General features: G+C 35.0%; 2 protein-coding genes across 2 annotated transcripts in view; both read left to right on the top strand.

Moving 5' to 3' along the window:
* The window catches only part of LOC126970105 (uncharacterized), a 106,124-nt gene extending 105,987 nt beyond the window's left edge, over positions 1-137 (top strand). The window contains exon 8 of the mRNA XM_050815829.1: positions 87-137. Within this exon, the coding sequence (XP_050671786.1) occupies positions 87-137 (51 nt within the window). The remainder of the gene's footprint in view (positions 1-86) is intronic.
* Positions 138-12,195: 12,058 nt separating this feature from the next.
* LOC126970263 (silk gland factor 1) lies at positions 12,196-14,871 on the top strand. The gene has a single exon (XM_050816092.1). It carries the CDS (start codon positions 12,238-12,240, stop codon positions 13,276-13,278), a length of 1,041 nt encoding a protein of 346 aa, XP_050672049.1. The 5' UTR covers positions 12,196-12,237; the 3' UTR covers positions 13,279-14,871.
* Positions 14,872-16,242: the final 1,371 nt, after the last annotated feature.

The following is a 16,242-nucleotide window of genomic DNA, read 5'->3' as shown; positions in this document are numbered from 1 at the left end:
ATGCATAGACAATAACCTGTAAGTCAGAGATAACAAAACCACATTTAAGTCATAACAGAATAACAAATTACATTATCTATGGTCAGGTACGCCTTGAGCCGACGTACTCAGACAGACCCACGTACTGCCGACAATAGAAACATCTCGTGAAAGGTAAGATTGAGTTGAAATTGACGTGAGAATATCTAAATCTGTTGTTAGATAACGGATTAGCTTCTAACGCCTTTAATAATACAATATTGCAGGCACATGTACGAAGTCTTGGCGCTTTAACTCAACTAAAAAATAATGCAATTTTTCATTTTACAAATGGGCGCAAATTGCCACCTACCGGCAATAGTTTGTAACTATTGATATTTATGTTTTAGATCGTTAAAGTGAATATATTATTAAAGAAATACCTGAAATAGATTAGATTTAAATACAAATAGCTATTTGAGAAACATAAAACCGTTATTTATTAAGTTAACTGATATTTAATAGACACTGTATTGACTGTTAAATGATTTGAAGATTTTTGATGTTTCATTTATTGTTTAAATACTTAATTTACTATGTAAATATTTAAATTAATACCTATTAGAATTAATATCATTATTCTGTATCAAACTTCATTATTTAATGCAATAAGTCTTTCTCAACTGCATTTCCAATCATGCTTGCAGCGCCATCTACTAACTTACTAATATTTGTTCAAATTAAATGATCAAACCATATTAAATAAATCATTTGAAGTTATATAAATTCACTAAAACATTTATTATAAATATTAAGCTGTATTTAGGAATTATTTTATAGTGCCTAATTTTATTAGTTTGTTTTAAAAGACATTGTATCTACTATATTTGTTTTATCTATTGCATGGAAGCTATAAAAGCGGTTGTTTTAAATTGTATTAAATTAAATTTTTAGTTATTTCATACTTTTCAGTTTTTTAAGTCGGTTTTTTTAAACGTAGTTTATTTTTTATTTTTTACGTTTTAGTGTCAGTTAATAATAAAATATAATCAACCTGAATGAAAACTCCAAAAAAAAGCAGTACAAAGAAAACAATTATGTCATCCAGGTAGACGAAAATTTTCATATAAATGTTCATTATATGAATACTACTGGGCCAAACTATGACATTCTACAAGAATTACGTACCTAAATCGGATCATAAATCTCAGAGTAATCGGTGTACATACATAAAAAAAATATCGATCGAATTGATAACCTCCTCCTTTTCGAAGTCGGTTAAAAATGCCGGGTTGCGTAGTAAAACAATGTAAAAATAATACATTACAAAAAATAAGAAAGACACTGGGATCACATATCATTAGTTAATATTTTGTATTTTATTAATTTCAATGTAAAAACACATAGCACAAAGTACGTTACGAAATTTGAAAGATGCCATTGAGTGTCAAGACGCACACAAATATATAATAGTTGCCGTAATAAAAAATCTATGAGTGCGGTATCTAGTTGGAGAGCAGTGGAGAGTTATCCTGAATCTAAAAGAGTATTGCTATTTATTTTGAAACGATCATTGTCCTAGCCAAAAAACTCAATAACGTTAATCGAAATAGGAAATACTTTACGGTTCTATCATCCATTATTTTTTGTGGTGTACAAGACCCAACCTAGTTTTACCAGTGGGAAGGAGCCCTTTGCACAAGATGCTGGCTAGATTATGGGTACCACAACGGTGCCTTTTTCTGCCGTAAAGCAGTAATATGTAAGCATTGCTGTGTTTCGGTCTAAGGGCGCCATAGCTAGTGAAATTACTGGGCAAATGAGACTTAACATCTTATTTCTCAAGGTGACGAGCGCAGTTCTAGTGCCGCGCAGAATTTTTGAGTTTCAAGAAAACAAAAACTCAACGGCCCCTATTTTCAATCAAATAGAGTATTTTACAATGGCTGTAATATATATAACAAATAAGTTTGTAAGGTGCTGCATACAATATATGAATTGTGTTTAAATAATATAAAATATTTCATAAAAAGTAATAAAGAATAAACTGTATGAATATGAATTATCGTATATTGGATGCTTTAGAGCTTGAACTGATTATTTGTGTAAGGAACTATTTAAAGAAAATATAGCATATGATTAAATCATCCAGCCATCACAGGTAGGATCAGCCATCGTTCTCTCAACCACATTTTAGGGAATGCAACGACCCACCCCACGTTGCTGCCACAAGCAATACCAATACACACGCGACAGTACAATGTGCATAAATATTCAGTACTAAATTAATGCAATACATAATAATGTTTTGGTCAATCATATACTGCAATTGTAGACGAAATCTATTATTTTTTTTGCTAACTATATAATTCTGTGATTGACCGAACAAGCTGCCCTTTTAGAATATTTTCTTTATTGATTGGGCTTATATTCGAATTCTTTTTTATGGAAGATGATGTTTTGCCCTACTCTCACTAGATGGCGCTCTTTCGACGCCATACAAATCGTGGTTAACTTTTAAGCGATCGAATAAGTAAAATAATATCTCAACACTTGGCACTCTGATATAAAGTAATCACCGCACATTTCCCTACAGTACCTAAGGAACCACAGGATCGTCACTTAAGCCTTTTAGAAAATTGTACGCGCCTTTTTTAATGTTTCCATGTGATGACATGTCGTATCGTCAAACATCGAACAAAGAAGCTCATTGTAATTGTAGAGTTTATTTGTTATTTATTTGAATTCATTGTAAGAAACAAGTTATCTTAAAACAATAATATAACTGCCTAAAATTGGCAGGCCGTATCAGTCGTCACGCCAGCATTAATGAAGTCATCCGCAGGGCATTTGCCGCTCTTAATATACCAGCTGTTTTAGAGCCAAATCGTATTACCCGCCGCGATGGCAAGCGTCCTGATGGAATGACGCTGGTGGCTTGGGCACGGGGAAGGATGCTGGTGCGGGACGCGACTTACGTCTACACTCTGGCTCCTTCTCATGTCCAAGCTACGTCAGTTGGTGCTGGGGCTGCTGCTTCGAATGCCGAAGACAACAAGCGTCGCAATTATGTTGGTCTCAGTGAGTCATACATTTTTGTGCCGTTTGGTGTCGAGACACTTGGCCCGTGGGGCCCAGAGGCGTGGAGAATGTTCAATATACTATCTTCGCGCCTCAATAAGGCTACTGGAAACCCGAGCTGGCAGCTATTTCGGTCAACGGCTCAGCCTAGCTATCCAACGCGGAAATGCTGCCAGTATTCTTAGTACGCTTCCACGTAATGATAGTTTTAATTTTATGTAGTCATAGTATTGTAAATATATTTATAAGATTTGTTACATGTAAATAAATAATTTGTGATAATATAACTTAAGACATTACTAAATGATAATAATTAAGGATCTGTAACGGCATAATGAAGGAACTTTAGTCCGTTGTAGATGTTTGTTGGTGATTAGAAGGCGAGTTGTTAGTGATGTTTGCAGACTCCGAAACGTTACTGCCGACTCCTTGTTTGTCTAATTAAATGTTTTGTTTATCACTGATAAATTATTGAAGACAAAAGAACTTATTTAGTATACAATTCTTAGTTATTATTGATTATTTTTTTTCAATGATAATAAGAGAGGACGAGCAGGACGTTCAGCTGATGGTTACGCGCCGCCCATTACAATGCAGTGCCGCTCAGGATTCTTAAAACAAAAAAAAAATCTTAAAAACCCAATAACCCCGAGCGGCACTACAATTGCGCTTGTCACCTTGAGACATAAAGATGTTAAGTCTCATTTGCCCAGTAATTTAACTAGGTGCGGTGCCCTTCAGATTACACATTACTGCTTCACGACACAAAAAGCGCCGTTGTGGTATCCATAATCTAGCTGGCATCCTGTGCAAAGGAGCTTCCCTCTGGTAATTGACTTTACCCAAGGAAAACAAATTTTATAACTATATTATTTACAATACTATGATTACATTAAATTAAAACTATCAGTACGGGGAAGCGTACCAAGAATACTGGCAGTATTTCCGCGTTGGATAGCTAGGCTGATGCATTGACCGATACAGCTGCCAGCACTTGGGTTGCCAGTAGCTCTATTGAGGCGGGAAGATAGTACTTTGTAAATTCTCAGTGCATCTGGGCCCCGCGGGCCAAGTGTCTCGACACCAAACGGCACAAAGACGTAAGACTCACCGAGATCGATATATTTTCTTCGTTTGCTGTCTTCAGCAGTCGAAGCAGCAGCCCCAGCAGCAACTGATGTAACTTGGTCGACTTGGTCGACGCAAATCGTGTCCCACACCAGCGTCCACCCCGTGCCTAAGCCACCAGGGTCATTCCATCAGGAATTATCGGTTGCCATCGCGGGTAGTGACTTATAAGTCATACTAATGACGAACCGATCGTCTCTCGCTTGTCTCCTGCCCGTGTATGCTTGCCTGGTAAACAAACCTTACATTCAATGTAACTCTATAAGAAATGTTTGAACCTGAAAAACGATTTTAAGCTTTTCTCATGAAGACCCTTCCAAATATATATAGTAAGGGTCTGTACCTATTGTGGTTTCTGAGGATAAGAAATTCAAACGTTATATTTGTGCTTTATATATAGATTAATTACGGAACTGAAAACTTTATTTTTTTTTAGTTACGTATCGGACAGTCAACGGGAACTCTTACTGCTAAGACTCCTCTGTGTCTGCCTATGGGGCTGTATCTATGTCCAAAACTATAAAAGAAAGTTTACATTTTCAGTCTTATGATAAGTACAGATACTCAGTTTTATGTAACACTAGTTGACCCGACAGACGCTGTTCTGTCAATAGAAAAAAAAAAGATGTAAGCATTCGGGAATTACGTAGTCTCACGGCCGTTTTCAATAACCTATCGATATAAAGCATTCAAATTCAAATATTTTTATTCAAAATATGATCAAAAATGAAAATCACTTATTGAACGTCAAAAACTACCACCCATTCAAAAGAGACTGCCTCAGACCTGAGAAGAATGGGCGCAAGAAACTCATTATAAACATAACTATGGATAGATAAGATCTTGTCATTTAACGGTGATAGTATCTATATATATATATATATATATATATATATATATATATATATAACTAGACATACGTCTATAGATATATATATATATACGAGTATATATATATATATATATAAATATATTGAAAACTGCCGCAAATCGATCGGTGCATGTGTAATCAAAGTTAATGAGTTGAAAATGAAACCAAGCGTATTTCCGAATGATTTTATAGTATGTCGTAATAAAATGATAAGGATTAATATCGTATTTATGTAAAAAGATTTTACATTACTGATTTATAAATGCCAACTTTTTAAAGTATTAAAATTTATGTAGTAGCTATGTCATCCTTAAGAGATAGACGTGGTACATGTCATCACGGACTTTTCTGTAGAACTATATAAAATTCCACCATTTACAATTCCATCATACATTATTTTGTTATATCTAAAAGGGCTAAGACAGCGTTTTCGTTGAAATCTCCCAGACGTCTTATTTTTTTCTCACACCTCCAACAAATATTGTTAATGTATACAAAAACTTAACAAATCATATACTTAAACCGTTTCCATTGGTAAAAACAGCATTGAAATCGGTGCAGTTGTTTTTGTGTATATCGCAAGCAGACAGTCATGCGCGGCGGACGTATTTATTTTATAATATGTATATTTCCAGGTTTATTACTGGTTTCATTTGATTAAATCAATTAATTGAGAATCTATCTATAGGTACTATTAAATAATGATACAGAGTCATAGCTTTTAAGGAATTTGTTGTTGAATATTAAAAAAAATCCTTTAAGAACTTTCTTCCCAGACTTTACCACAGGTTGACTAACTTCTTTTAGGGAACAGTATCAAAAATTTACATGAGTATATCGAATTTATTCAGTTTTTTACTTCGTTGTACGTTATATATCATACGTGGTACGTTTGATAATAGTTGAATGGTAGGAAAAAATCTGGTTGGTAGGAATGTTTAATTTAGAAATTCTGGCAGGACAGCGGAACACTGCTCTTAAATTTTTTTATATGAAATTATTTTCCCTTATGGGACGAGACAAGCAGGACGTTTAGCTGATGGTAATTGATACGCCCTGCCAATTACAATGCAGTGCCGCTCAGGATTTAAGGGCCGTGAACTGGAGTGCACACGTGAACAAATACACGTGTATTAGTGCTATTTTTCTACAAAGGTCTCTATTCTAATACCAGTTAAAAAATATAGCAACTGCGAAAAAGCAAATTAACGTTATTACCACTAACAATTTCCCATGATAGAAATGAAAGTAGATGAGTGACAATAATTTCATGAAATTTTTAAGTAAAACACTACTAAACTTAATTTTAGTAGGAAAAGAGAGAATTTATCTAAAAAATGTTTCAGCTCTTGTGATAATTTGATTTATAAAGTCATATATTTAAGAAACAGGCATGTGAACAGATCATGTGATCTTAGTAATAAATAGATTAAAAAAAAAGGGCAGTTGGAGAGACTGCCAATTGAAGTGAATTTTTAGAACTTTTTGTATTTTCATAATGTTTAAAAAGAACTAAATTATTAATTTCAATTTATTTTTAAAACTTATTTTCAATTATATGTTAATCAAACAAATACACTATTAAAACTTTAATTTAACTGAAATGAACAGTATATACATATACATTGAACTTTTCACTAAATCCATTCAATTTCACTTATTAGATATAAACAGCACTAATGTTGCGCAATACGTCAGCTGTATAGCTACAGATATACTGCTTTCAGCATTTCGGTGACGCGAACTCACGAGATTTCACCCATCCAATAAGTGTCTAACTATATATACATATAGAAATATTTTTTAATTATTTATTTATCGCGTGCGCCAGTCATAAGCATGTCATGCAAAAACTATCCAACATGGCTAAAGAAATTTTCACTTCAAAAAATAAGATTTATTTATTTATTAAATTCCGCCAACAAGGTATACACTAATATAAACACAGTATAATAAAAAAACAATAACATTCATATGGTAAGTGATGCCTCAATTATAGGCGAAAATGACATGATATTCAATTAAATTAAGCCACAAAATAAAATAAGAACTATTATATATTATATATCTACTAATTGATTGAGGTCATCCCTCCTTTGAAAGAACCTATTTAATATATTTTTTAAATTTGTATAAGTTCTGTAATAATTCGACTTTCGATTCGATTCGTTCAAATATGTCGACTTCATCGTGATGACTGTTATATTCCCTGGTAATTCTATTCAAGGGGGAGAAACAGCCTAAATTACTTAATTACAATAACTAAAAATAGAACCCCTATTTATTTCAGCTTGTAAGATAATACCGTGATGAGTATACGATATAGAATACGAAATAAGGCTCGTGGCCGCACATACAGCCAATAGAGAGGCAGGTCATGTTACACGAGGCTTGGGGAACAAGCGCCCACCATTAGCGGGGATCCGGTGTCCAGTTACCGCGGGTCTCAATAACTCTACCGTTATGAGTACCTACGAATACGTGGTTCAGATTGAAAACAAGTATCTCTACTTATATATTACAAGCTGTTACCTGTGATTTAGTCCGTTTGGTTTTATGACAGTAAGGGAAGGACGTTCTGATAATTGATACGCCCAGCCCATTACAATGCAGTGCCGCTCAGGATCATTAAAAAACCCAAAAATTCTGAGCGGCATTACAATTGCGCTCTTCACCTTGTGACATGAGATGTTATGTCTAGTTTTCCCAGTAATTTCACTAGCTACAGCGCCCTTCAGACCCAAAGACAGTAATGCTTACACATTGCTTCCTGGCAGAAAAAGACGTCATTGTGGTACCCATAGTCTAGCCGACATCCTGTGCAAAGGAGCCTCCCACTGGTAAATGCACTTAGTTGCCTCTATTATATTTACACATATATATATAATATTGACACACACTCTTTTTACACAAAAAATCTTGCCCCAAGTTAAGCATATATAGCCTGTGTTATGGGTTACAAGACAACGATATATTTAATATAATATACTTACTTAAACATACATAAATTCATATAAACATACATAAATACATTTAAACATCCATGACTCGGAAACAAACATCCATATTCATCATATAAATGCTTGCACCTACCGGGATTCGAACCCGGGACCTCTAGCTTAGTAGGTAGGATCGCTAACCACTTGGCTATACAGGTCGGCTATACATATATATATATAAAACGATCACATATCTCTCATCGTAAAGGCAGCTTTGGTAAGACACTATTTTGTTTTCTCTAAACCTTGCGTACTTTACAAATACGTACACCACGAAAAAGTCTTTTCATTTTTAGGGTTAATATATTGCCTATGACACTTAAAAATAATGTGGCTTTCTATTACTAACAGAATTTTCAAAATCAGCTTAGCAGATCCAGAGTTATCCCAACACTAAAACATTAACATCACCTCTTTATTATATTAGTATAGATAGATTTCTCAAACCTTTAAAATTCAAACTCCATTTTAAAGCTCATGTATGTCGCTTTTGACGAGAAATAGATAAATGGTTTTACATACTAGATTTTTATGTTGACCGTATATTCCAGTATTTTATAACTTTCGGACTACACGTATTGAAGATTATAGAATCGATTTTCTGCGTCCATAAAAGATTTTGATATTTTTCACGACACAGTGACAAGTCTGGAAAAAAAAACTAACCGCACATTTCTGTTCGTAAATAATAATATGTTAGTAGTAGTAGTTATTCATACAAACTATTTCTTCATTATATTGTATCTATTATTTTAAGTAATTTGCTTAAAATCCTTGTTAAATTTGTAGGTCGAAATGTATTTTGTATTTAAATTAATGTCTTGCAATGAGAGTGGTCTATGCACCAGTAACTGGCATTCATACCAGATTATGTACCTATTAGACCATAATTATTTTTAATGTTTTGTATGTAATGCTATTGGTGTGTCATTAAATAAATAAATAAATAGAATGCGGCTTCCTTTATTATAATATAATGATATAATATAATATTGACTATTACATCCATTGAATGTTACATTCATTGAATGTTACATCCATTGAATGTTACATTCATTGAATGTTACATCCATTGAATGTTACATCCTGTGTATAGGCTAGAACGAAAGTGCTATACTTTATAAAAATCAATTATTGTTATAAGATAGGTAAGTATATTAAATTAATTTGTGGTACAAAAAAAGCCTTCTTATTACTTAGGCCTTAGGGTATAAATTGAGACGTATAGCTGATGGTAATTGATACGCACTACCCATTACAATGCAGTGCCGCTGTGGATTCTTGAAATACCCATAAAATTTGAGCGGGCCTACATTTGCGCTGGTCACCTTGAGACATTTTAAGCCACGTTTGCCCAGTAATTTCACTAGCTACGGCGCCCTTCAGACCGAAGCACAGTAATTTTTACACATTACTGCCTCACGGCAGAAATAGGCGCCGTTGTGGTACACATAATCCAGCCGGCTTCCTGTACAAAGGAGCCTCCCACTGGTGATTGATTGCCTCACAATTCTTTGTAATGTAATGTGACACTGGCATATAAAAGGAGTTTCTAATAATATTAATAATACGTTTTTCATTGGGTTAGGTAGTTATATTCTACTAACACGATCCCAGAAAAGCTACAAATATGTTGCGAAAATTGCGAATTGTTGAAAACATGTGGTAAATGTTAATGAAATAATTAAGAAAGTGATCAAGGCCGGTAGTTTCCTCAGTGGCTTCATCACTCCACATCATCAGCTCTTTAATTCTTTGATACTCCAGACCAAGTTGGTATATTTTTTATGACAATAAGAGATGAGACGAGCAGGACGTTCTGGTAATTATGGTATGTATGGTAATTAATGTATGGTAATTGATACGCCCTGCTCATTAAAATGCAGCGCCACTCAGAATTCTTGAAACCCCAAAAAATCTGAAAAATTTCACTAGCTACTGCGCTTCAGACCAAAACACAATAATTTTTACACATTACTGCTTCACATGCCATCGTGGTGCCCATAATCTAGCCGGCATCCTGTGCAAAGGAATCTTCCACTAGTGAATTATCTATTTTCTTTTCAACAATTCCATTTAACATTTGACACTGACAATTCTTAATAAGAAAACCTAAATCTATTCTAGGTAGTTAGATAGGTAGGTACTATGTTCTAATAAAAATACCCACGTAGGGCTTGATTTGAAATATCACCTTGGGTACCTACTCAAATAAGAATATCAGAATGTTTAAATGATGAACTTTGAAGATCATTAATTAGATGATGTATGATGTTGGAATTTTTTGTTATGATTACATATAATATAACGGGGTATAAAGTACCTATGATATTTGAAATTGTGAATTAATAAAGATTAATAGATATATTTTAAACTAACTATAACTCCCTAACTACGCAACTTATCAAAAAATTTTTTACATTAAGTTTAAAACCAAAATCACAAATATAAGCATGCAAGCCATTGTATTGTACAGAAGGTTCGTCTAGCATTTGCACGATAAGTATAAGTCACAAAAGTGAACAATTAATCTTCCCCGATAAAATTGTGTGAGTTTAATCACTTATTCCAATAGTATAAGTTTTAGTTGTTTCAAACACTAATAAACACAGAAACCACAATATAAATGTGAAAAATTCATCAATAGAAAATATTTATTTAAAACACTTTTTAAAGGATTAAAACTAATTTTTAGCATTAGATCTTGCGTAAAAGTTATATTTTTATTATTATTTTAGCTAACCCGACATTTCGTGACCTTTTCAGAGCACGTTATCAGGGGGACTGCGGTTGACAGAAGTTGAGATAGTATTTGTTATAGTTGTCATTATGAAGTTTATTTTTATATCTTTATTTAAAATAAGTATATTCTGAAAAGAGGACAGTGTCAGTAAATTTTCCCAAAAGCCATCATTCTACAGCAAATACTACCTCTCTCTCCCAGGTAACAAATGGCACAAACTTTATAATTACAACTATGACATATACTATCTTGACTGAAAACGTGCTCTGAAAGGGTAACGAAACGTCAGTTTAGCTAAAATAATAATAAAAATGTAAATTTAACGAAAAAGTTACGTAAATACACAGTGACAATTACCCGCGTTTTAATCCTTTAAAAAGTGTTTTATTTAAATTTGTAACACTCGCGTTAATCAAACAAAATACTATATAGAAAAATATATTAATGTGAGATTAATCAATAATTAGTAACTTGAAGAAAAAACATATTAAAAAACATAATCACCGTATTGAACTAACTCTTAATTATTTTATTTTCGAAACAAAACTGTTTGTTGAACTTTGGACCAAGATTAAGATGGAGATATAACACTAATGGATTTGTTTACTTGTAATTAGAAGCAAGGCTCAAATTATTGTCGTTTATGGAATTCAATTACAAAATATTATCTTCTCTGACAATTTTACTATTATAGAGTACACGACTCGAAAACTTACAAATTATTGCACTACAAAGATTATTCACATGTGAAAGTTCTTTGTCCGTCGGTATTAAGTTATCTAAGTTGATCTCGGCATAAAAAATAACACATATCACCTCAAAATTTAGATGGTTTTCTATTGTAAGCAGTAAATAGAAAGAAAGCACAAATTGTTGATGCTATATAACAGAAATTTTATTTAAGATTATAAAAAAAAAGATAAGATATTCTCTAGTTTTATCAAAACTCTATCTTTCTTTTGATATAATAGGCACAAAGGTACCTAGTACAGTCAGCACATACACAACTTGATTCTAGAACAAATAAAAATGGCTTGTAGAGGACATCTACGTCAGTAAGAACGCCACAGAAACACCGCAACGACATTTCATAACCAAAACATCCGCTCTACATTCACATTAATATTGTAATAAAAATTTCCCGCTCTATTTCAAAGCTTCACACAAGTACACATTTCAGCATAACGCACTTATGATCATTCCATGTTTTTATCTTCCCGAGCCGTGGTATTATTAGAGGCGGTCGCGCTACGTGCGGCCGGGCGAGCGAGGGGGCCGCGCGGCGCGGGAGGGGGCGAAGTGCGCGCGCTTCGGGGGGCGGACCGCGCCGGGAGCCGCCTCTCGGCGCCCATTGTCGAAGGTGGAGGGGCGCCCGGGCCCCCGGCTTCTATTTACTCTTTCAATCAGTGCGAGTGTTTGCCCCTGGTCGGCGTGCACGCGCGGGTGATGCGCTAGCCATGATCTCTCAGAAGCTCTCGTACGGCGACGTGCCGACGTCCGCGACGCTCTCCTCGCTATCTCCGGGCCTCGCGCCGCACTACGTCAACGGTATGGGCTGCATGCCGGCGCAGCCCTATCCCAATCTCTACTCCAACAACATGGTGGCCAGCGGCTCGTGTATGGGCTCGCCCGGCGTCGGGTACTCGCCGCCCAGCACCATGGCTTCCTGCATGGGAGGCGCCGGCGGCGTCCCCTACGGTGCTCTGCCCCGGGAGCAGGAGGCAGCCTCACCAACGTCGGCGCTGCAGCGGGCCCGCAACGACAAGACCTACCGCCGCTCGTACACGCACGCGAAGCCCCCGTACTCCTACATATCACTCATCACGATGGCCATCCAGAACAATCCGTCGAGGATGCTAACGCTGTCCGAAATCTACCAGTTCATCATGGATCTGTTCCCCTTCTACCGGCAGAACCAGCAACGTTGGCAGAACTCGATCCGACATTCGCTCTCGTTCAACGATTGTTTCGTGAAAGTGCCGCGGACGCCAGATAAGCCCGGAAAAGGCTCGTTCTGGACGCTGCATCCCGACAGCGGAAACATGTTCGAGAACGGCTGCTTTCTGCGGCGACAGAAGCGCTTCAAAGACGAGAAGAAAGAAACAATAAGGCAAGCGCAGAAAGCTTCACAGACGCACAGCCACCACGGCGGGCACGACAAAAGAGACCACGGACATGAGAAATCAGCTCCGGGTGCGGAAGATAAGGATATGCGTGATGAGTTGTTGGCGCAGCTTCACGCGGCGCCGGAGCTGTGCCTGCCGGAGCACACGCCGCTGGCTCTGGAGCATTACGCGCAGTTGAAGCAGGAGCCGACAGGGTACGCACCGGCTCCTCATCCGTTCAGCATAACGAGGCTGCTGCCGGGCGCCGACACCAAGTCAGACCTGAAGATGTACGACGTCAACTACGGCTACGGGCACGCGCCGGCCGAGAACTACTACCAGTCGCCACTCTACCATCATCACGCCCACGCCCACTCCCAGCCGCCCTTGTGACAGTACCCGCTGGCCTAGGCTCGCAGCGCCTGGCCCCGGCGGCTGAGTGCCCACCTGCCCTCAGCCTCCAGCGATATTATGCACTTCAAATCTCAGTAAATTGACTCCAAGTGAGCGTGTTGTGTTCTTGTGATATTCTAGGAAGTCGTCCGGCTTGTACATTGTGTATATATTTATCATTTTGTGCGCATTCAAGTAGTTTTATGGTGCACTCTTGGTACCGGTTCGACGCGGCCGTGCGAGAGATAGGCCTAACTTATCAAGACTCTTGTAAGTGTCCTGTGTAATTTGCACCACGCAACGCTCATTCATATACTGATTAATATTTCGAATTTATTATTAAAAGCACGTTTAAATTTCGTTTTCTTACATATAAATCGAAATTTTACCTCAAATGGATTGCGATCTAACCCACTAGTAAAATTCAAACCAAACTGTTCCGCCTAAAGTTCAAAACAGAATCGAACTTAAATGATATAATATCAAAATAATCGCGATAGTACTACGATCAATAAAATTATCTATATCCGAGTATTGATGTTTAGATAATGTCATACGAAGCGCGTTGAGATCTTTTATTTGTGTCATCGAACTGTGCATCGCAATATTGAAATAGATAAATTCATTATTGATTGTAAAAATAAAAAATCTAATAATGAATTAAACGGGCTACATTTGGTTTAAATCAAATTGATCAAAGCCGTGCTTATTGTGTCGAATTTGTAAAGAATTATATTGAATATGTACAGTAGAATAACTGGTTTCGTACTTAACTAAAGTGTCTAAATTAAACTTTTGGTATTAGAATGAACGAGTGATGTCATATCTTAGACAGAACGTGCAATGTTATTTGTTTTATAATGTGGATATTACTTTAACTAAATATATTTATAGATAGACGAAATGGAATTATAATCCTTCGACCATTGGTAATGTGCAGATAAGTTTGTATATATAGGTGTAAGGTAAAAGTTTATATAATTATATTGATTTGAATATGGTGTTTGGTGTATGATGGGTACCTATCTACGCTTCTGCACAGCTCATTTCAATATTTATTTATGCTCAAGTGTCAATTTAGCAACATAGTTACATCTGACAAACGTACGACTCTCAAAAAAATCTTTATAACCTATGCGGGATTGTTTTTAATATTTAGCTGTAGACTCAACATTTTCGTAATATTCTTCAAATACTTCAGTTGCATATTATAATCTTCTATAAACTACATCTCGGGAGTATTTTTACTACATAGTTTGGTGAGTAGAATACCTATTAAATATTATATATTTTCAAAACTAATCTATCACTAGAGTTCTGAAATGTTTATTAACTAATTATTATTAGTTATCCTATTTCAATAGCAGTCAAAATTACTAAGACGTATTTTTTGATCTTGTTTTTTAAGAAATTTACTTCATATTATTCGTTTAAAAATAGTAAAAATCCAACAGATGTGAACAGAGACGGAGAGACCTTCAGCTTAAGTACCAACCTTGCGTTATCCTCAACTTTAAATTATTCTTCTATCGTTAACCATTACTTGTATATATACTCATTCGCTTATATTTTAAAAATAAATATTTAAACATATGAATGGCATTTATTAACATATATACTGCGTGAGGCTTTGGTACACCGTTAAAAGTTTTGGTAACCTACATTATTAAAACTAATAAATTTTCATACGAGCTTAATTTCCCTATTGCCACGCATATATTGGTTTTTGATCTTGTTTTTCTCAAGTAACTTATGACTAGCCTAATTTGATAAAATAAATCCTTTTAAATGTTTTTTTTTTTGTAAATAGTATTATATAAGTAAATCGGATTTGTTGCGGTTGTACGTTTGTCAGGTCATTTTGATGTGATAATTCGCGTTGATTTATAGTAATGCTAAATTAATTCTTGTAGTTATAAATATATATTAATATGCCATATTACTCGAATCTAGATAGGATACTTATAATATCATCTGTTAGTTCCAGAGTTAATAAAATAAGTTTACAAAAAATCATGACGTGTTTTTATTAATTTCATATTTTATTTTATGGTCTGTTTAATATGTAAAGACAGCTAATCTCACTTAACTATAGCCCTATTAGAAATTTGTACTTGCGTAACTTTACAAGCACATAAGTTTGAACGCTTATATTCAGATTCATTCAAAGTACCATATTATTTTATTGTTAGTAATTGAAAGACCTTTGCTGATTTCAATTACCTAATATTAAAATTTTATCTACATTTGTCAATAATATTTCAAAACATCAAGAATTATTTCGTAAAATATGCTCGCTGTTGTTATAATGAAATTGTTTCATAGCAGAACTGCCAAACCGTGCATCAATAAATTCTCTCATAGAAAATATGTCCATACAAAACAAATATTGAATATTAAAATAATCATGGATCCCAAATCAAAATAAAAACAATCCTATCTCTCATGTTGGCTTAAACTGCACTCCATGAAGTAATCCTCATTAAAATCTGTTCATTAGTTTAGGAGTTCACTGGAAACAAACGTCAGTAGGTACGCAGGATTTATATATATTAAGATTCCTTAAATCGAGAATAAATTCATGTTTGTCTACAAATGAGCCAATCTTCGACTGATAATTTTTTAAATTTACATGAATAAATCCACGGAAAGTGGCTATAAAAAAAATCCCAACATGATGTTGGCTAGTAAAGTTTCTTGTGGAATTTCTTCTTCCGCAGACGCCATTTGTTTTCGAAACGGTGACACTTTTAATGCTTTCATTAAGGCCGCTATCCCAAAAAATCGCAAAAATAGCACATTATTGAAAACATTTCTTGATGATTTATATAAAGCTTATATTCATAAAAAAAATAATTATATATCTATAGAATATCAGAAGAAAATTCATTTTTTCGTTACATTTCTATTTTTATAGACAGTGCAAAAAAAAAATTCCAAAATATCCCCAATTTTTACAGTTTG

The sequence above is a fragment of the Leptidea sinapis genome, chromosome 20, assembly GCF_905404315.1.
Source record: "Leptidea sinapis chromosome 20, ilLepSina1.1, whole genome shotgun sequence".
NCBI classification, from domain to species: Eukaryota; Metazoa; Arthropoda; class Insecta; order Lepidoptera; family Pieridae; genus Leptidea; species Leptidea sinapis.
Note: the sequence above shows the minus strand (reverse complement) of the source record. Positions and strands in the feature narration are given on the sequence as shown.